General features: G+C 37.1%; 1 protein-coding gene across 2 annotated transcripts in view; it reads left to right on the forward strand.

The window, feature by feature from the left end:
• The window catches only part of LOC122404999 (palmitoyltransferase ZDHHC5-A), a 41,274-nt gene extending 19,271 nt beyond the window's left edge, over positions 1-22,003 (forward strand). The window contains exons 2-4 of one of the 2 annotated variants that reach the window (XM_043409448.1): positions 14,810-15,025; positions 15,636-15,928; positions 20,201-22,003. In XM_043409448.1, the coding sequence (XP_043265383.1) occupies positions 14,810-15,025; positions 15,636-15,928; positions 20,201-20,495 (804 nt within the window). In that variant the 3' untranslated portion in view covers positions 20,496-22,003. Of the gene's footprint in view, positions 1-14,809; positions 15,026-15,635; positions 15,929-20,200 lie in introns of those variants that run through there. The other variant, XR_006259736.1, reaches the window with a different exon arrangement.

Here is a 22,003-nt window from a genome sequence, read left to right on the forward strand (position 1 = left end):
AACGACATTTTTAATTAATTTCTGCAAGAGTGTAACGCTCTCGATACACCCCCTATTCTGACACAACATTATCCACAGAAATGAGGAATAAATTAGAGGATTTGGTCCTGAATCTTTCAAACTTAAAAGGTGTTCTATATTATTTTTTGGGATTCGTTAAACGTTCTTGACTTGTACAATTATAATATACAAGTTACATACTTTTAATTATTCGTATTCGTACGCTATAATATGCTGGATTCGTTAAGAAACTTATTAGGAAATTCTTTCCATTTATTTTTTAACCAAATGTTTGTTTGTTTATTATAATGTGTTACTTCTTTATATTTATGTATATTGCTTTTTTTCGTTTTTTAAATGGATAAGTAATGGTTAATTATGAGCCCTATAGAGAAATATTAATTTAAACCAGTTTAAAAATCATCGACTCGTGTGTTTTTTTTCTCAAGCGGTCACCCATCCTGGAACTGCACGCGACCCAATGCAGCTGCACTTTTTGATAGATCGGACGACAGTCTATCCAGCATTCCACAATCGCTGACAAATTTTATATATAATTTAAACCTTTAATATCTCAATGTATGAAAGAAATAGACTTGCACCAATTTCGAAAACAAGTTTCTTTTTTCATTTATAGCGAATAATGTACGAATACAAGTGTATATCGATGAGACTCTGTTCGACTATTTCGAACACAGAATAACCGTTCGCGTTTACTCGCTACTTTTCGATTTGAATTTTATTTACACGCAACAGGCCCATCTAAAATAAAAAAAAGTCAGTACTCCGGAGGATGTTGATTCCCTTTTCTCCGTTTTGCCGTCGAATCGCTGCAGAGAATGTTTGAACGGTTCGAGGGCGTCAAAGGACGAGCGAAAATTGCATCCCCTCGTTACGAAGGACTTCACGAAATCCAAGCCAAAAGTGAATGCCTCTTTCCCCGCCACCAAACGCGACATCACGAAGTTAGGCGAAAGTTGATGGCTCCCTTTGACATTTTCACTCCCTTCGGTTCCGAGGGCCGCTGGATTTCAATTAATTCTTCGCGCCAGTGACCAGCAACTTTTCTATTACCCTCTCGTACAGTATTCGATCGTTAGATTTCTATTCTTCGTCATGAGGCTGTAAATAACGCGAAAATTTTAGATAACAAATATAAATTTCTTCGTTTAAGATTTCACGCGAGATACGCTTGATCTCTACAAATAAGTATAATTTCTCTCGGAGAGGCGTCGGGACGGGGCAATTTTCTCGGTGCAATTGACTCTTAAAAATTAATCGAACGTCGACGGGGGTGTTTCCGTTTACACGCGTGGAGGTGTCGTGCTGGGAAAAGCAACCCCTTTTTTCCTTTCCTTCATCGACCGTGCCCGTGTCAAGGCCGTAGCCAAGAATCTTTCAGTCACGGTCACGAACATCGTTCTCTGTCTGTTCGACACGCTTTGCAAATCATTAGTCGCGATTAGTATCGAGTAATTTTTCAATAAATAACAGCCAACGTCACCCAAAGTGCACAGAATAATTTGGGCTGCTACGACGACACTGTGCTGGTAATATCGGGAATTATTAAACCGATGCATAAGTGAACGCACAATTTCAACGGGTAATTGAAATATGGGGGAGAAACTATAAATACTAGTTCTCCAACCGGTTGGTGGAATAATAGAAAATGTGAAAACAACAGCGTTGAAAATGATTTCTTAACCCCTTAACGCTCATGCCCGAGTCCGACTGCTTTGAAAAACGATATTTCTTTAATCTAATTGTTTAAGGGATGACAATATTTGTTTTTCTTCAAATTATACGTCGGACACAACATTGTAATTAACAAAAACCGCATTTTTATACAACTTGAAAACAAATCCGACAAAGAAAACTGATTATTCTTGGTTAACCCGAAAAATATGAGCGTTAAGGGGTTAAAATCGTTCGAACACCAACGATATAAGTCTCGAGTTTTTTCTGTGTTTGGTACGTCGGTAATAAACAAACGAATGTTTCCACTTTGCCCGGGGCGCTCGAGACCAGCCTGGAAAATTTATAATTTATCAGGCCGCTGATAATGCGTCCTGGATGCAGCGAAGAAAATATTTATCCCCGTTTCAGCCTCGCTGCGAACTTTTTAATATTCCCCCGGGAACCGACGTTGCACGATTAATTAATTCCCCGGCAGTTTAATACGGCAGTCGCGAAATTTTTAATGCACTGTCTCGCGAGCGGGGGAGACGCGTGAGATTAATTTTTAGCTCGGGGGATTAAGTCCGACAAATTAATCTCGAATCATTTTTTTCCCTTTTTTTAGAACACGGACCACTTTACACGGTATAATTTCTGGCGAAATTCGTGCTCCATTTTCGTTCCACGCGACTACGAAATTATCGAGGCCGTTTACGATGTTACGGGTTTTCTCAATTTTTTTTTATTCAATTCTGTGAATATTTATTTCTGTTTAGAAATCACTTTTTTCAATTTCAAAACGATTTTGTCCAGAGAGGGACGCATAATGGTCGCGATGGTGGAAGATACAATTATCTTCTCGCGAGGCTATCGATATTTTCGACTAAATTATTACAATCACGACGTGTACACAATAGCTTTACGAAGCTCTCACTTTATTCGATTCCAATTGTTCGATGTATTTGTCCACGTGTGCAGACGTGCAACAGTGACTATTCTAACCCGCAACAATGGCGCCATTGTGGTATTCTGGAGTATCGTGAATTCCCACGAGAAATATTTGTCGTGAGATATGAAAACCGTACAGAAACGAAAATTGACAGATTCGTGACAAATGATTCTCGGATAAAGGCCAGATCGCTTTTTCAAAATGATCTCTCGAAATACGTTTATTTGACAAAAGTTTTGTTCACGATTTTACTGTTCTTTTAACAGAATGGTAATTATTAAAATTGCTTTGGGAAGTGTTCCTCTAATTTGCTTCGACCTAATGATTACGAGATTCCGGGGTTAGAGAACAGACCTGGGGGATATAAACAGAAAGGATTATGCAAATTTCCTGGTTTTTAGTAATGGTCGGTCGTTACCGCCCCTTGTACCGTGTCATTTTTCTCGCATAAACGGTTGGAACGCGTCCAAATTCTTGTTTCGTTCAAACCGCGCGGCTTTGTTTCCCTGGGATTTTTCCCCTCGACAAAAACACCACAAAAGTGTCGTAACAATAAAAAAGAATGTCGTTGACTGTCTCACGGTTGCTCCTGTTGCACTCAACTAAACTTCGTTTCGAGTTTAGAGTTCATAGTTGTTCGTGAAAAGTGTCTGAAAATAAAAAATTCGAGGATTAACAATATTGGGTATAAAATAGACAAAAACTTATTTAATTTCTTAAAAATTGCCAAGCAATTAAAAAACTGTTTTCTCTTATTCCAAAGAAATTGTATTCCTTACAAGTTGGTACATAGTTTAGAAAATTTTATGTAGATATTATATTTTATACAAATTTCCATCAAATTTAATTCAGTCTCCCACCATTAAAGGTACAAAATAAATATAAAATCAAACCATAACATAAACTATATTATTTATATTTTAGAAATGTTACAAATACGTTGGTACATAGTCCAGAAGATTTTAAATACAAAATTATATTTTACACAATTTTTATGGAAATTTAATTTTTTGCATACATGTTCCCCCCATTTGAATATTCCATAAAATTTAATTTAGCTTCCCCATTAAAGGTACAAAATAAATGTAGATTAAACCCATAACTTAAACTGTATTTTTTATATTTTATAAATGTAACAAATACGTTGGTACATAGTCCAGAAGATTTTGAGTAGAATTTTACACAATTTTTACGGAAATTTAATTTTTTGCATACATGTTCCCCCCATTTGAATATTCCATAAAATTTAATTTAGCTTCCCCACTACAGATACAAAATAAATATAAAATAAAACGAAAAAATAAATATGAAGTATATAAAATAAATATAGAGTAAACTTAAACTGTATTTTTTATATTTTATAAATGTAACAAATACGTTGGTACATAGTCCAGAAGATTTTGGATAGAAATTATATTTTTACGGAAATTTAATTTTTTGCATACTTGTTCCGTTCGTTTGAGTATTCCATAAAATTTAATTCCCCCACTTGGGGTACAAAAGGAACGTAGGATGAATGGTTTAACAGTAATAATAGCTAACGCGGACCAATCTTCGGTAAGCTGGAAATTTGAACTGTGTCTATTATCTCACGAGCACATTGTCCTCTTTGTTCCCAAGACGGATGATCCATTTTTTTTCTTTTTTGCAAATATGGAATACCCGTTGGCTCCCGTCCGGGGCATGGGAACCCTGCAAAGAACCATCCAGCTTCATTAGGGAGCTTCCTGGTTGCGCTCTATCGATCTGCGTGTTCGCATCGTCTGTTTGACCACCGGTTTTTTTCGTACGAGGTCGGACTAATTATACGTCGAATGAAAAAATCTTTAGAAAAACTATCACCGTACCGATATATTTATACTACAAATCCTTTGAACATCGTTTGCAACCCCTTACACCATCACGATATAATATTTTGAAAGATTCGAAGGGTGATAACTACCCCTGTGACTTATTTTTTTTAAATTTATTGGAACTCAATAATTTAAATTCAACAACATACTATTAATTTAATCGTATGATAACTCTGTGTTATTTTACACTCAGGATGACTATCCACTTTTGTTTGCTATTTCTTGGTTCGAAAATATAATAATTGCAATTTTCCAAACTAGAATTTCATTTACACACAAACAATTTTTTAGAAAAAGTATCACCGATGTATTTGCATTGCAAATTCTTTGAGCATCGTTTGCAACCCTTTGACGATAAAATATTTTGAATGATTCGAAGGGTGATAACTACCCCTTTGACTTATTTTTTTTAAATTTATTGGAACCCTCACCAATAATTTTTATTTAACAATATACTATTCATTTAATCGTATGATAAGTCTGTGTTATTTTACACTCAGGATGACTATCCACTTTTGTTTGCTATTTCTTGGCTCGAAAATATAATAATTGCAATTTTCCAAACTAGAATTTCATTTATACTCAAATTATTAGAAAAAGTATCACCGATGTATTTGCATTGCAAATCCTTTGAACATCATACCAACCCTTTGACGATAAAATATTTTGAATGATTCGAAGGGTGATAACTACCCCTGAGACTTATTTCTTTAAAGTTTATTGAAACCCTCACCAATAATTTAAATTTAACAACATCTACTTTTGTTTGTTATTTCTTGGTTCGAAAATGTAATAATAGCAATTTTCCAAACTAGAATTTCATTTACACACAAACAATTTTTTAGAAAAAGTATCACCGATGTATTTGCATTGCAAATCCTTTGAGCAACGTTTCAACCCTTTGCAGCCTGACGATATAATATTTTGAAAGATTCGAAGGGTGATAACTATCCCTGTGACTTATTTTTTTAAAGTTTATTGAAACCCTCACCAATAATTTAAATTTAACAACATCTACTTTTGTTTGCTATTTCTTGGTTCGAAAATGTAATAATAGCAATTTTCCAAACTAGAATTTCATTTACACACAAACAATTTTTTAGAAAAAGTATCACCGATGTATTTGCATTGCAAATCCTTTGAGCAACGTTTCAACCCTTTGCAGCCTGACGATGAAATATTTTGAAGGATTCGAAGGGTGATAACTATCCCTGTGACTTATTTTTTTAAAAGTTTATTGGAACCTTCACCAATAATTTTTATTTAACGAGTTGCTATAATGTTAATTTTAACCTTTGATGAATCTTGAATTAAATAGCCTTTTTTTTTTAATTATATTGTCTTGCAGGGAGGAATATGATTTCCCCATCTGCATACAAATAGGTTTCGTCGCGATGTTTCCGACTTGCTCGGTATCGATTCGTTTCGTGCTCCACCACCAGACACTCTTTTCTCCCGTTTCCCATGGAGATTTTGCAGTAAGCTCTTTTTCAGGCTACCAGCCTCGAAAAATCCCGAATCGTTCAACCCCGATTCTGTTTCTCGTCAAGAGTTTGTCGGGAGCAATAATAAAAATATGCCCTTTTTTTCCCCCGAATCCACAAGTAATCAACAGTTGACATTCATGGAACCTTTCGCGACAACTCCCACGCTCAAATGGTAGCTTTTGTGCAAAATCCCAACCATGCAAGCCATCCACCCTCTTTTTATTTACATACAAAGCGAATAATTTCTGAAAAATTTTAACTATTTCCTGAAACAATAGTTTCTCGATTGAAATATTTTTCCGTGAAATTGACCTTCAATTATTCTTGACTCACACATCTTCAAAAACGTATTTCTCACTGTTTTAACACATTGATTGCCACGTGACCCACATATGGGTCACACGACTTTTTACCAAGGAGTTAAACAAATTAATTCTCAAGCTTAAATGTCAAAGAAAATAAAGTTAGGTAGGGCCCTTGAATTTCAACAAGTTTGTAAAAATAAATCCAATAACAAATGATGGATATTGCTAGTTTCCAGTTGTCTATAAACAAAATTTCATTTTTCTTGTAATTTGAGGAGTTTGGTATGGCAGTCAACGTGTTAAGCTTCTATTTTTTTCCTTTCAAAAATCAATTATTCCACGTGATGAAGTTCGACAAAAACTCAGCAACTATAGTTGCAATTTCGTTTATTCAAATTCACTTGTTTCGATGAAAGGAAATTGAAGATATTTTTTTTTCTTATTATTTTTTTCTTATCAAAAAATAAATTATTCCACGTGATAAAGTTCGACAAAAATTCAACAACTATAGTTGCAATTTCGTTTATTCAGATTCACTTGTTTCGATGAAAGGAAATTGTTGAAAGTATGGTGTTATAAATCAATTATTCTACGTGATAAAGTTTGACAAAAATTCAGCAACTATAGTTGCAATTTCGTTTATTCAGATTCACTTGCTTCGATAAAAGGAAATTGTTGAAAGTATGGTGTTATAAATACCGACGTTTCATTGTAATTTTTAGCGTCCACAACGAAAATTCAAAAAAAAAGTTTCCCGATTGAAATATTTTTCGTGAAATTGACCTTCAAATGTCTTTGATTCACACATCTACAAAAACGTATTTCTCACTGTCTTAATTTTCCATTCTTTTTCTTATTATCAAAATCAATAGTTGCAATTTCGTATATTTAGATTCACTTGTTTCGATGAAAGGAAATTGTTGATATTTTTTTTTCTTATTATTTTTTTCTTATTATCAAAATCAATTATTCCACGTGATAAAGTTTGACAAAAATTCAGCAACTATAGTTGCAATTTCGTTTATTCAGATTCACTTGCTTCGATAAAAGGAAATTGTTGAAAGTATGGTGTTATAAATACCGACGTTTCATTGTAATTTTTAGCGTCCACAACGAAAATTCAAAAAAAAAGTTTCCCGATTGAAATATTTTTCGTGAAATTGACCTTCAAATGTCTTTGATTCACACATCTACAAAAACGTATTCCTCACTGTCTTGACCTGCCATTTTTTTTCTTATTATCAAAATCAATTATTCCACGTGATGAAGTTCGACAAAAATTCAGCAACTATAGTTGCAATTTCGTTTATTCAGATTCACTTGTTTCGATGAAACGAAATTGTTGAAAGTTTGGTGTTATAAATACCAACGTTTTGTTGTTATTTTTAGCGTCCACTACGAAAGTTAAAAAAAAAAGTTTCTCGATTGAAATATTTTTCGTGAAGTTGACCTTCAATTGTTTTTGACTCACACATCTACAAAAACGTATTTCTCACTGTCTTAATTTTCCATTCTTTTTCTTCTTATCAAAATCAATTATTCCACGTGTTAAAGTTCGACAAAAATTCAGCAACTATAGTTGCAATTTCGTTTATTCAGATTCACTTGTTTCGATAAAAGGAAATTGTTGACAGTTTGGTGTTATAAACTATCTTAAGCTTCCATTTTTTTTCTTCTTATCAAAATCAATTATTCCACGTGATAAAGTTCGACAAAAATTCAACAACTATAGTTGCAATTTCGTTTATTCAGATTCACTTGCTTCGATAAAAGGAAATTGTTGATATCATTTTTTCTTATTATTTTTTTCTTCTTATCAAAATCAATTATTCCACGTGATGAAGTTCGACAAAAATTCAGCAACTATAGTTGCAATTTCATTTATTCAGATTCACTTGTTTCGATAAAAAGAAATTGTTGATAGTTTGGTGTTATAAACTATCTTTAGCTTCAATTTTTTTTCTTCTTATCAAAATCAATTATTCCACGTATTAAAGTTCGACAAAAACTCAGCAACTATAGTTGCAATTTCGTTTATTTAGAATTATTGAAAGTTTGGTGTTATAAATACCGATGCACACATTTACAAAAATGTATTTCTCACTGTCTTAAGCTTCCATTTTTTTCTTATTATTAAAATCAATTATTCCACGTGATAAAGTTCGACAAAAACTCAGCAACTATAGTTGCAATTTCGTTTATTTAGAATTGTTCAAAGTATGTTGTTATAAATACCGACACTTTGTCTTTATTTTTAGCGTTCGCTAGGAAAGTGCAAAATAGTAAAAAAAAAAATGGTCAGGTTAGGAACGAACCGGACGAACTTTGCACTTTTCTTGGGCGGCCATGTTGAACCGTCGCTGGTAATTCCTTCGTGCGTCCATCCTACGTCATTGCGTCGCAAAGAATCGAGCCGCGTTGACCTTCATCGTGTCAATGTAAACAGGCCTTAATGAAAATCCGATCCCGGGAATATTTCAGGAAGACACCGGGTGTTGGAAACTACGATGGTTAGGTAACGTGGACGAGGTCGAAGACTTTTCCAAACTTCCGTGGAATCGAAAGTTCACCGTAGGATTTATTTATGGGACGCGTTTGTCTCGTGTTTCCGCGTTCACTGGCGCCATTATTAAAGCTGCTCGAGAGAGTCGCCGGAACAAATAGTTTTCCTATTTTTAACCCCTTCGGGGGTTGGGAATTACATTTTTTTCTCTTTAACTGGCGTTTAAAGTCCCATCGGCCGCAAAGGTCACCAACGATTACGCGATAAATTACAGTATTCAACCTTCTGTAACACCGTGACATTGAAATCACGTATTTTCCAGCCTGATTCATTACGATTGTAGTTTTTAAAGCAACAGTTACGAGCTCCATTATTGTATATCTCAAAATTAAATTCACTTTGGATGGACCGTTGATATTTTAATTAAAATTTTCAAATATTACTTTAAAAGTATACCTTTCTGTTACACAGTCACGATGACACTGTTTAATTATTGCATTACATCCTGTATCTCCCGGCGCAATTAGAAGTGTAATGGAATTAAAAGAGTTATTTCGGTGATTAAATTTTAATTAACTCGAACGATAATTTTATTACGTCGTGTATTGTCTCTGATTTTACTTATTTTAACCGAATCGTTTAATTGTAAATATTGTCGGAGATTCGTACGCTTATATAAAAGGGGATTATTTTAATTTATTTTTATGACAGTAGATTTCTTCGATAAATTAATAACCGCACGAAACTGACCGCAGATTTATAGGTTTGGCGCGGAATTAGAATCGCTTGAACCTTGTAAAAGGAAAGTCGTTCGTTACGAGGAGGAAGACGTTTTATCGCGTCGATCTCGCTCGATAACGATTTCTCGTCGGAAACGTTTCACCTCCTATTATTCTGTCTTGATGGCAATAAACAATGCTCTCTTCTGCACGATTGGACGCTATTCTCGAACATTCCACGAACATTTTCCAACGGATAACGAAACAAACGCTTCATAAATTTTTGCACAGGCATGAAAAAACCGTTGTTCAAGCACCAATGTCTCGTGTTCTCCGTTTCTATTTATACCCACTCTGTGAATTGTTTCTGCTTAGTTCATTTATGCAGTACAGTGGATGAAATGAACGTAGGAATAATTTATCGTCGCTGAAAGAAAAGTATTTCCTATCGATATTTATAAAAAAAAAAAAAATTATTCTTACCGTCGTTAGGATGTATTCTATTCGCAGAGGTTTCCGAGGGTAAAAATTATAATTATAATTACCCGTTAGCGAAACAGCGAGCAATTAATCGGTGAACTTTCCGCCCGTTTTTGTCGCTGATTATTCAATTAGTCGTACGGTTCGTTGGTACGCGGATCCGTATATTTTCGAGACGCGAATTTAATCACGTTTCATAACTATGATCGGCGAAACGGAATTACACGAAGCTTTCGCGCGGCCAAAGTCGATAAGCCGATTCGAATTTTCGCTTCATCGGTTCCCGTTTGCGGTGAAACTTTGATTCGAACCTGGATACGGAATTATAAACGGTTGATGTATTTAATACGAGTTTGTTCACGGTAACATAATTTGGGCTTGAATGTTTCCAAATATATATTATTAGTGGGTTAAAAGGTCTCGAAAAAAATGATGTAATAATTTATATTGTGCGTATCGCGTGTAAAAAGAATTTTAGAAAAGGATTGAATATTGTCGAATATACATGGTGTTCGGCCACCCCTGGGAAAAACGTTATATATATTATTATAAAAAAGTTATTAACAATTAAATTCAAAAATTTCAAATCGCTCTGGAAAAATTATATTCAGCTGTGGGAGTCAATTACAATCATTTTTGGTCATTAGACATACCCCCGAAATCTTGCGCATTTTCAAGAAAAAAATTCGAGAAGGTGTGAAATTTTTCGACAAAATTAAAAAATTTCAAATCGTTCTGGAAAAATTATATTCTGTTGTGGAGGTCAATTACAATCATTTTTGGTCATTAGACATACTCTCGAAATCTTGCGCATTTTCAAGAAAAAAATTCGAGAAGGTGTGAAGTTTTTCGACAAAACTAAAAAATTTCAAATCGTTCTGGAAAAATTATTTTTACCTAGAGGGGTTAATTACAATCATTTTTGGTGAATAGACATATCCCCGAAATCTTGCACATTTTCAAGAAAAAAATTCGAGAAGATGTGAAATTTTTCGACAAAATTCAAAAATTTCAAATCGTTCTGGAAAAATTATTTTCGTTTGCAGGGGTCAATTGCAATCATTTTTGGTGAATAGGCATACCCTCGAAATCTTGGGCATTTTCGAGAAAAAAATTCCTTACCGAAAATATAATTTCTGGCCAGAAATGTTACCCCAAAATGTCATGCAAATCTTTAAAACGTCATAACTCCTGAACGGATTGGACGATTTTAATGTTTCAAAATGCAAACTACGCGTATTTTAGTGGAGAATATGTAGAAGTTGCAAAAATATTCGAGAACTTGTTCCTTGACCCCACAAAATAAGAAAAATCCTATAAAAAAAGGTCCAATTTTCAAACGGTCACAACTCCTACAATAGTGAATATATTTCAATGAAACTTTTTTCTGAAGTAGAGCTCATGGATACCTACAAAAAAGTATTAGACAACTTTTCTGCAGAGCATCAAACAAAATTATTAAAAATGAAAAACAAATTATTAAGAAAAATCGACAGGGGGTAGGTGCTGAAATTTTTCGGCGAAAAAAAAAATTTCAAATCGTTTTGGAAAAATTATTTTCCGTTGCGGGGGTCAATTTCAATCATTTTTGGTCATCAGTCATACCCCCGAAATCTTGCGCATTTTCATGAAAAAAATTCGTGAAGGTGTGAAGTTTTTCGGCGAAAAAAAAAAATTTCAAATCGTTTTGGAAAAATTATTTTCAGTTGCGGTGGTCAATTTCAATAATTTTTGGTCATTAGACATGCCCTCGAAATCTTGCGCATTTTCAAGAAAAAAATTCGAGTAGGTGGTAAAATTTTCGGCGAAATTAAAAAATTTCAAATCTTTCTAAAAAAATTACTGTTACCTAGAGGGGTTAATTACAATCATTTTTGGTGAATAGACATACCCCCGAAATCCTGCGCATTTTCGAGAAAAAAATTCAGCACGGTCGAAACTTTAAACGTTAATAACTTTTTAACAAAACCTCCATCAACAAATTGGTATTCTTGATTTTCGTCTCATTTTGGCTTCTAGAATCTCTCATTAAAATTTCTCCCAGGGGTAATCGTACACTCTGTATATTATTAGTACATTAAAAGGTTGTAAACGCGTTCACTGTATATTATTAGTACATTAAAAGGTTGTAAACGCGTTCACTGTCTCGGTCTCTTAGCGGCGTATCCAAAAGCATGGCGCTGTGGCCCGTATATGGGCCACGGACAGTGAACGTGTTAATAAATGAAACAATTCATATTGAATATAGTAAAAAAAATTTTTTCAAATTATTCAGAGCCTCCATAAATAATATCCAAGTATTCCCACCCTGGAGATTTGTCGATTCCAATAACAGATTCATTTTAGGGGAATAACATTCTCTTTCCCACGAACGAAATTCTATGTTAAAATATTCATAGAAGAGTTTGAAGAAATTGTATTCTATACCAATTGCTTAGAGAGTAAAATTTTCATAAAAATTGCATCGATATCGCTGTAAAATTATGATAATGTACAACTGTTGCTCGAATAGTCCGACGCATCCAAATTCATCGTTCCGCGGTGATATTTCCGTGAACGTTTTCATCGGGGGAATCAATTGGAGCCGCTGGCAGGCCTCACATGACGTAAATACAACGCGCATAACATGATCGTGCGTGTGAGTGACATAACGCCGCGGTACGTTGTTATCAGGACGGGGAACGCAGTTATGTCAGACCCAGAGGACGCGTCTTATTTAGGAAACCGCGATGCTCCGGTTGATATATCGACCATCCTCCGAGCAATCCCGTGGAAATTGTTGTTTCGATGAGAAAACAGAATTTTACAGCGATACATCTAATTAAAATCGCGCTAATTTTCAGCGACCACACAGCTACGAAACAAAAGATGTCCACTGTCATCTGAACAATTCATTCTGGTGATATTCCATTATTTTTTTTTTTATTTGTCGAGTCTATAGGTTTTTCTTTATATTATTGTAGGATTTAACGAACAGGATTTATTTGAGGAACAGATGTACAAATCATATAATTATAATAAAGAAATTTGGAACACACAAATTAAAATCACATTAATTAACAACACAAATTAAAATCACGTCCGTCTTTCACAATCTGTCTCGCTGTCCCTAGTAACCCGTTCTTTCTTCAACAAAACACTTTCAACCCTTTTGCACATAAATTAACACTGAACAAAACTACAGCGTAATATTCAATACAAATCTCCTACATTATTATGATTTTTTAGCTCGTGCAATCAAAGTATTAAAGAATACAGGCGGCCATCTTGGAACCTTCCAAACGAGTCAATTTACAGAAATAACAGAGAAGAATTTTTTCTATCTTCTACGGACTTTCAGGCCTAAACATTTAATTCTAGCAATATTTAATTATTTTTTTTTATTTATAATCGCAATGTTAGATATTTTTTTCGTCCGTACAATCTCGTAATATTTATACGTTACTTCGAGATGAAAGTTCAGCGAGTAAATAGGTTTCACGGTGCTCTCGAAAGAGCCATAGCCATAAAAGGGAGAATTTTTATTATTGGGATGTTTTCCCCTCTTCCTGAATAATATCACCGTAAAGAAAAAGGTTCCTTCGTGCAAGAATTTCCCGAGTCGCAAAAATGTCTACGCTACGAGCAAGGGTTGGTAAAATTGCAGGTTCTATAAATAGGGCCGCGATGACTATGTTTCCGCGCGCAGTCGGTACGAAGGACAGATCCGTCTGATGTAGGCTCGTGAATAATTTAGGGCGACGTCGGTAATTTCAGATGGAAAGATAACGGTTGAAATTTGTCTTCGATGCTCGAGAGTATCGATCTGATCGTCATTGTTGGGAACGGGGGGGGGCCGAGACGCGTTTAGATTTTATCGAAACAGCGACATCGAAGATGGATCGCCCGGGGTTCGAGATTCGTTGTGACGGGGCGACCATTGTATCGATACCTATCAATCACGTCGTGTTTTGTAACTGTTTACAATTCGTATCGCAAGGTGGAACGAGCTACTGTATGGCTGGCAACGACAACTGTTCGATAGTAAATATTTCAGTCTCATATTTGTCCGAAAAAGCGTCGCGAGCGATAAATTTGTTGTGAAAAATATTTATTGCAAGCTCTTTTGAAAAATAAAATGAAACTGAATTTTATTTGTTGTATCGAAACGACAAGACTGTTGGCGTCTCAGATCATTGTAGTAGTATCCTACTGATATAGTGTTTTAATACTTAAATTTAATTTTCATTACTGTATAGTTTTGCCATCTAAAATTCCATTAAATTCTCTGGAATGAAATTACACTTTTAGGGGTGGGGAAATTTAATTCGAAATATTCTGTTTGCAAAGATGTTGAAGATTATTCTAGAGGGTTGAAACGTAATATCTTACTGATATGATACCAGTTTCAGTATTTAAATTTCATTCTCGTTATTCTATAGTTTCACTATCTAAAACCCTATGAAACATAAGTTTATTACAGTAGTACCCTACTGATATACCAGTTTTAATATCTAAATTTAATTTTCATTACTGTATGGTTTTGATATCTAAAATTCTATGAAATTCTCTAGAATGAAATTCCAAATTTATTCTGTTTGCAAAGAAATTGAAAATTATTCTATGGGCGAGGGTTGACACTTGAAACGTGGTAAGCTGGTAAAAATTCCGTGTTAAATTTGCACCGGCATTTGGAGGGTTTAGAATAAAAAATTAGGTACGATAGGTGTTAGAGGCCTTTTTTTAAATTTGTACTCCAATTCTTGGATTTTAGAAATGTTTAGCCTCGTGTAGCTTGTTTAAATTCGTCGTGTCTCGTTTTGAGGATGTAAATGAAGGGTGGATGTCGTTCGATAGAAGCCACTGAGAGAGCTCGGCAGATTGTGCCTCGGTACGGGCGAGCAGAGCAACGTCGTCACCGCGGAAGTTTGTCCAGAAACACGGGGCGGGCTTCCCCTGTTGCAAGTATGGCCGAGCGACTCGCCGAGAGGCGAGGCGGACGGACAGGCGCAGGCATTCGTGTTCCCAGACGTCCAGGAGAACGTCAACGACAGCGGCATCGACTCCATCCAGGTACCCTTTGCGAGGAATATACCCGTAGTTTCCCAAAAATCCCGATCAACGATTCCCAAACATCAATGGATCATCGCAGAATCCAATAAACATGGAATTAAACACGTTCACTGCCAGATAAAACCCCTATAATACTCTGCAAGTCTTACATTTTAATTCTAGACCATTGTATACTACATAAAGTTTATTTTATTTATTTTTTAAGCTTGCAAAAATCCACAAATCTTAGTCAAATTTATTTCCCTCGACGTCTCCGCTTGAGAATTAATTTTTCTAGTTCCATAATGGTAGATCTTGTCACCCATAGATGGCATGGTAATCAAAGTATTAAAGAATTGAGGCGGCCATTTTGGAACCTTCGAAATTATGTACTTGTTCGAAATCGTTTAATTTTCCATCTATCGAGTTTCACCGTTATTGTTCACCCCTGAAAAATTGCATGGAACACACATTTATTTATTTATTTAGCTTCTCGAAGACTCAAATTTTTACGAGCATTTTCCCGTTTCGCGATTTATAGAATTTGAAAACAGATTTCTCGATATTTCTCCTGTACGGTAGTATTGTGGGGAAGGTATATGTCACAGACACGGACGATTTGTTTCTAAAGGCATCGCCGTCGCCTTGCGGCGCAGCGAGCACCAGCCCCGCCGCGACGCCGCAGCAATCGCGACGCGCCAGTCTGCTCCATCCGGACCACGCTCGGCTGCAGCTGCACCATTTGCATCACAATCACCACAATTCCGGGTCTAAGAACCCGCCGACCCCGGACAGGGCGTCCATCGACGAGGAGCCACCCCCATTGCCGCCGAGTCCCTCCAGCTCGACCACCAGCAGTCTGCGATCCATGCCCAGCTCCGCCGTCGCCTCGATGCACTCGCAAGACAGGAGACGCAGCAGCAGGTATACAAATGTTCGTTCTAATCGAACAATCCCGAAAAATCCTCCCCCATTCGCCATTTTATCCCATCTCTGTTCTCCTATTTCTTAGGAATTTCTATACTACAGTTTCTTCCACTCGAATTACGGTGCACTATAATATGGTGTGATTCCCTTAATTTTCTTATTTAATTTTTGTTCTATTTATTTAGTACCAAATTCTTGTTGTTTTATACTGTGTTTAACTTCTCTATATACTTACAAAGTACCTTTTTTTTTAGTAGCAATGGTCAAAGTAATCCAATAATACGCGTGTTTGTATATTACCAGTTTCCTCCACTTGTACTCTTGCACTATAATATGATGATTCCCTTAACTTTCTCTTATTAATTTGTTCTATTTATTTAGAGAACCAAATTGTTGTTATTTATAACTGTGTTTACTTCTCTATACTCACAAAGTACTTTTTTTTTAGTAGTAATGGTCAAATCCAATAATACGTGTTTTTTTTTTTCGAGCGGTCACCCATCCTGAACTGCACCGCGACTCAATGATGCTGCACTTGGGTGATCGGGCGCCACCCAGTCTGTCCAGCGTTCCCATAATTGCTGACAAATTTTACATATAATTTATGCCCTTAAATATCTCGACGCATGATAAATTTTCTTTTCTATAGTGAATTACCATAATAGTGTACAATCGTTAATAGTTGATAGTACCAGATTTTGGTCTACACGGTTTGAAAAACGCCAGGGAAGTTTATTTTTTCTTAGAAATTGTACCTGAGCGTCGATTGACCCAAATAGCGATTTAATGGCAACAGGAAGCCACGCCAAGGTATTTTTTACTTCGCCGCGAAGCCAAGATCAAGAAAAATAGTATTACTTCTCAGGTTCATCAAGATAGCCCGTCCCACCCTGTTCGAGTCAATTTACATAGTATATTTACGGCTACGCCTGACATTTCCCTGTAAATATAGTGACAGACGGGAAAGGGCACCCCGGGTAGCTTAATCTTCTATCAACATCAATAATGAACCTGCTGTACTACAAACGTACTACGAGGAATGAATTATTGGATCAGTTATAGGTCAGTAAAGGTTCCACGTGAGTTAGCAAGCCATCATATAAATATCACGGGATACGTTTCGCTGATTCTATCAATATTCCTCGATAGCTAGCTGGATAATGCGCCTTGAGGGGAAAAATTCAAACCTTGAACCACGCGACCACGTGTAATTCAGAAAACTAGATCCACACGACGAGCACAGTGTTTGTCTAATTTTATCGTTGCCTGGTCGTCCTCCATTCATCGACCAAGTGATCGATATTAGTACACCGTATCGACTCATTCATCGTGGTATTAATAAAGAACGTTAGCGAAAGCCAGCTTCGTAGAATGGTGAGAAATAAGGATTACTATTTTCATAGCTGCTGTGATTTGAGTCAAAGGGATGGAAACAAATTTACATTTATTATAAACATTATTTGTTTGAATAATTCTTCTGTCAAGACAACTGTTCCAATAGTAACCGTTTAATGACGAAAATATTAAGCAAGAAAGGGGGCGTTGAAATCGAATTGTAAGGCAGTCAAAGAAAGGGTTTGTGGATGAATGAATAACGATGTCAAGTATGACGTGAAAGGAACATACTGACTGTTCTTTTAATCCTGTATAGGTTAGCCAGTTTCCGTGTGTGAATATTGCTTTTGTTTATTTGCTGTGTGGATGTTGGTTTTGTTTCACTGACTAATTGTTCGCGATTCTATATTTGCGCAGCGAGCGCGACGGTAGTTTCCATTCGACTTTTTTTTGGTTCCCCGCTGTTACACAGCGTGACAAATAGTGAAACAATTGAAATACAATATTAAAATCATCATAAAATTGTTTAAGTTATGCAGAAACTAATATCAATGAAAGTTAAAGCTTTGTTTATTCTTGAAATAATAATAGCTAGCAGTAGGCCACGTGTAACCCTTTTTTCCTCAGAAATCGATCCCCCTTCTAACTGCCCTGTGTAATAACAACACAGTTCCATTAAAAAGAGTCGGAGATCTTGATAAAACTGTAAAAAGGAAGGTAGCAATAAAGCCATTCATAAATTACGTTTCCCTCGTGATACGGCTTTCGTGTTAAAGAGATTTCACGCACAATGGTCGATTCCAGAGCCACTCGAGGCCGATAAACCGGAAGGAATGGCTATTTATAAATTCTATAGGGCCCCGTCGAAGGTTTGAGAATTACAATCGAGATGCTCGATTAAGTTCTTTTGTCATTCGCGGTGTCGAGGTCTCGTGGAAAAAATGAGAAACAGAATGGTGGACTCGTAGGTCGACGAGAAGTCCCTGAACGTCTCTGTTCCCGATCCGTGAAATCACGGGACAGGGAAAGTGGAGCTAGAAATAATCCCTCGGGCTGACACGTTCTGACGTCGATCTTGGCTCGTGTCAAGGCACGACCCTGGCACCGTGCAAATACGACGACCCGAGCACGTGGACTCAGCCCCCTTTCGTTATGAAACACGCATCTCACTTTTTTCCCGGTGCATCGTTTCGTTTCAAAAAAAAAAATTAAAGTCACAGAATAATAGACGCCATCGTACCATTGAACTTTTCCCTTTGCAGTTTTTTTCTATATGTTACCGAGTTCGAGATATCACCTTGTATATCCCAGCGACATTAATCATGGCTGACAGTCCGAACGGTTCGGGCCTTCCCGGTTTCCCCCCACCACGCGAGAACCGGAAGTCGTTTTCGCTACCTCGGTGGCCATGTCCTCCGTCGCGTTACGATGCTTCAAGGGTGGAACCTTCACCCAGACACTGAATCGATCCGACGTAGAACACGATTTCAGTTTCATTCGACAGGATTTACAGTGGCACGAAACACCACTGGATATTTCAAAATTCGAACGTCCCCAATGTTTCGACTCAAGATCACGTGGATTTCGTAAAGGTTTCCATGTTATTTATACTTTTAACGACCAATTTTGCTAAGAGTTTCTACGATTTTTCGATGCATGCATCTACTCGTGCTGGTAACACGTTATAATGTAATTTGAGCGAGTAGGTACAGCATGATTAGGAATCGATTGACTTGAACCCCTCGCGATTTGCCTTGGATTAATGTCTTGGAGCTCGTTGGATTACTGGATTTATTCATAAGATTCCGTTTGACACAAAGAGCATATTACTGCTAGTTTGGACCCTTCGATATTTAGATACCCTGACTAGGATTCAATTGTCCCGATAATTCGATGGAAAAATGTCAACAGTTGTCATTTAGTAGAGTTAATAGACGACCATGTGGGACTATCAAATTTTCCGTATTTTTAGCAAAGAATAACGTTTCTTTTCATCTCCAAAGGAATCTAAGTTATTCCAGATGCTCCTCTTTCTGTAACTTGTATGTTCTAGTATGACTGACTGTTTCCATATGTTTTGAGTGTACCTTGAGCATCTCGTGGGACTTACTTCCTGGTTAACGTTCAACTTCTCTGATAGCCTCGCACAAGGATTGTGAATTCATATAATTGCCTTCGAGATACACTAATTTCGTGTGCACAAGTTTGACAACAAAAGATATCTCTATTTGAGCCCAACACAGATAGCTGTTAAAAGTTCCCAAAGTTCAGCAATCAAGCATTTTTAGGACCACAATCAGGTACTTTCGCGACCAAAACCATTCCCATAAACCTACAGTTCCTCGACAGCTGCACATCACGTGCTAATAAGTACCCCAATAAACATTACCTGCCAGTTAAACGACCAAAATTCCCCCAAAATGTTCAAACATTTAAGCCACGCCTCAAAATCATTCCTGATCCACCCTCGTCACAACCGACCAATAAGACTTCATCCATCTCACCCTTTCCACAAAATAACAACAACCAATCGTAATCTTTACCAAACCGAGAAGCGTGCAAACTCAACTCCGTCAAGTCAGAGTAGATTCTAAGAGTCTCGTCAGCTACCAGCTTGATTTCTTGCAAATAAATGTGTTAACGAACATTACATTGTCTATGCTTCTCTGAGCAACCCCTAACTACTCACACAAATTTAAGTAGGCGTGTGAGGTACGCGTCCAAGAAGGCAATCAAAACAATCTCGTATCATTTCTGTTTGAGACGATAGGTTCTGCTTCATTCTCAGATTTAACCCAACCGAACGCTTGCAATGAATTCCACGTGACCCCAGTTTGTTATTTTTGTATTCAAACATCGTCAAACACGTTCAAACCTTACCATTCGTCCCACTTTACGACCCCATACAAAGTAAAGGGCACATTTGATCAACAGGTACAGCATGTTCGACGCCCTGGACCTGGAGTACTCGCTGCTGAGGGCAGCAGCCCGTGGCTCCGTAGGCCCGTACTCCCTCTCGGAGTCCCTGCACAAGCTGACCTTCACCCAGAGCCTCGCGTTCCCCGCGCTGGCTCGGGGCTTGGCCTCGAAACAGAGCATCCCCACCAGGAGGCCTCAACAGCACACGGAAAGCGGATTGAACGCGTTCGCCAAGGTGGTCACCGCGTTGGTACTGGTTCTGGTCAGCGTGCTGGTCTTCGGTGTTGTGTACAAGTTCGTGAGGACGTGAGGATGGCTGCTGGTGCCCGATCGACAGCCCCCCTCGTCGCAGGAGTTCGGTCGATCGGGCGCTGGCGGTCCTCTCGACGATTGACTTTCCCGATCGATCGCCCCCCGACACTCTGTCTCGGCGACGTGGACCGGTTCGCGGAGGTTCGAACAAGTTTTGAACACGTTTCAGAGTGTTTGATGAGGTTTGAGGATGTTTGAACAAGTTTGAACAAGTTTGAACGAACTTCCAGCGCCGAGAATCGGCTGTTCTGTCTGCTTTGGTCGAGTGATGGTTTTCGAGGTTGTTCGATGTAGTTTCAACGTGTTTGACGGAGTTTGAGGAATGGGTGTGGACCAGATCGAGCATACTCGTGGAAGTTGAAAGTCGAGAGATGTTTGCAGAGACGAAAAATGACTGAACTTTGAAAGGGCAATCAAGTTTGGAGGTGTTTGATGCGGACAAGGATAGTTTGAATAACCCGATCGATTTCCTTTTTTCCTCTCAGCTTGCGTTGCTTTGGATTAGATTATTTCCAACTAGAAACTGTTCCAATCGTTTGTTTTATTTTAATTTTGAAGAAGTTTGAGAGTTGATTTTCACTGGTTGACTTATCATTGTATTTTCTAAGTTTTTTTTTTAATGTCGCGATACCAAAACATGCAATAATGTTCGAAGGGGTTTTGAACTTGTGAAAAGATTCCGCGAAAGTGGTTTATCGTCGAGGAATCGTACATTTGAAAATTTTAATCGAATAAGGGAGAAATTTACCTCTGATGCGAGGATCGAAACCTAAAGGGTCGAAAGAACGAAAGTAACGCGTAGTTAAAAATAGGATGAAACGAACGAGCTTCGACAGAATGCAATAAACCGTGAATGCAGATTGTTTAGATCGCGTAAATATATTCGGAGTGCATGCAATGCACGAATTCGACCGAAATATGGAATTTTGATACGGTGCTGAATATTTAACCACAGCGTTAACGAGCGGCTTTTTTTTTTACTGTAAAAACAGTGGGCTGCGGACGACTATTAAAAATTGATCGTTAATGCAGCGTTTTCGTGCGGACGAACCGAACGCGAAATACAAATCAAACGATTCGATAATTCATGAGAATCGGATCAAAAATTACCAGTAATAAACAAAGTTATCTTCGACGCTATATCATTGCGCTTGAAATTTATAAATAACTTGACCAACATGTTCGTTGAAACAATATACGAGACGTGCAATCTTCTGAGCCTCGAAATCATTTTCAGAATTTCGTCCGCGTGAAAATAATACAAACTAGATATGTAATGTAGGGAGAACGAAAAACGGGTCCTGGGTCAAGTAACTCCTTCCAAGGCTCGTCTTTCGTTCTTCCGCGTATAGGATGGTCGATTAGAATCAGGCGATGTTAATGCCCTCGTTATTTTAAGCAAATCGCTATTTGTATCTGAGATTTCTAATTCTTGTCTAACAATCTTATCGACTTTTATTATTATTATTTAATAATTTAACTCTTTGACTGCCACGTCATCCATAT

The sequence above is a fragment of the Colletes gigas genome, unplaced genomic scaffold, assembly GCF_013123115.1.
Source record: "Colletes gigas isolate AHSC1104 unplaced genomic scaffold, ASM1312311v1 Colletes_gigas_Sc00003, whole genome shotgun sequence".
In the NCBI taxonomy this organism is placed as follows: Eukaryota; Metazoa; Arthropoda; class Insecta; order Hymenoptera; family Colletidae; genus Colletes; species Colletes gigas.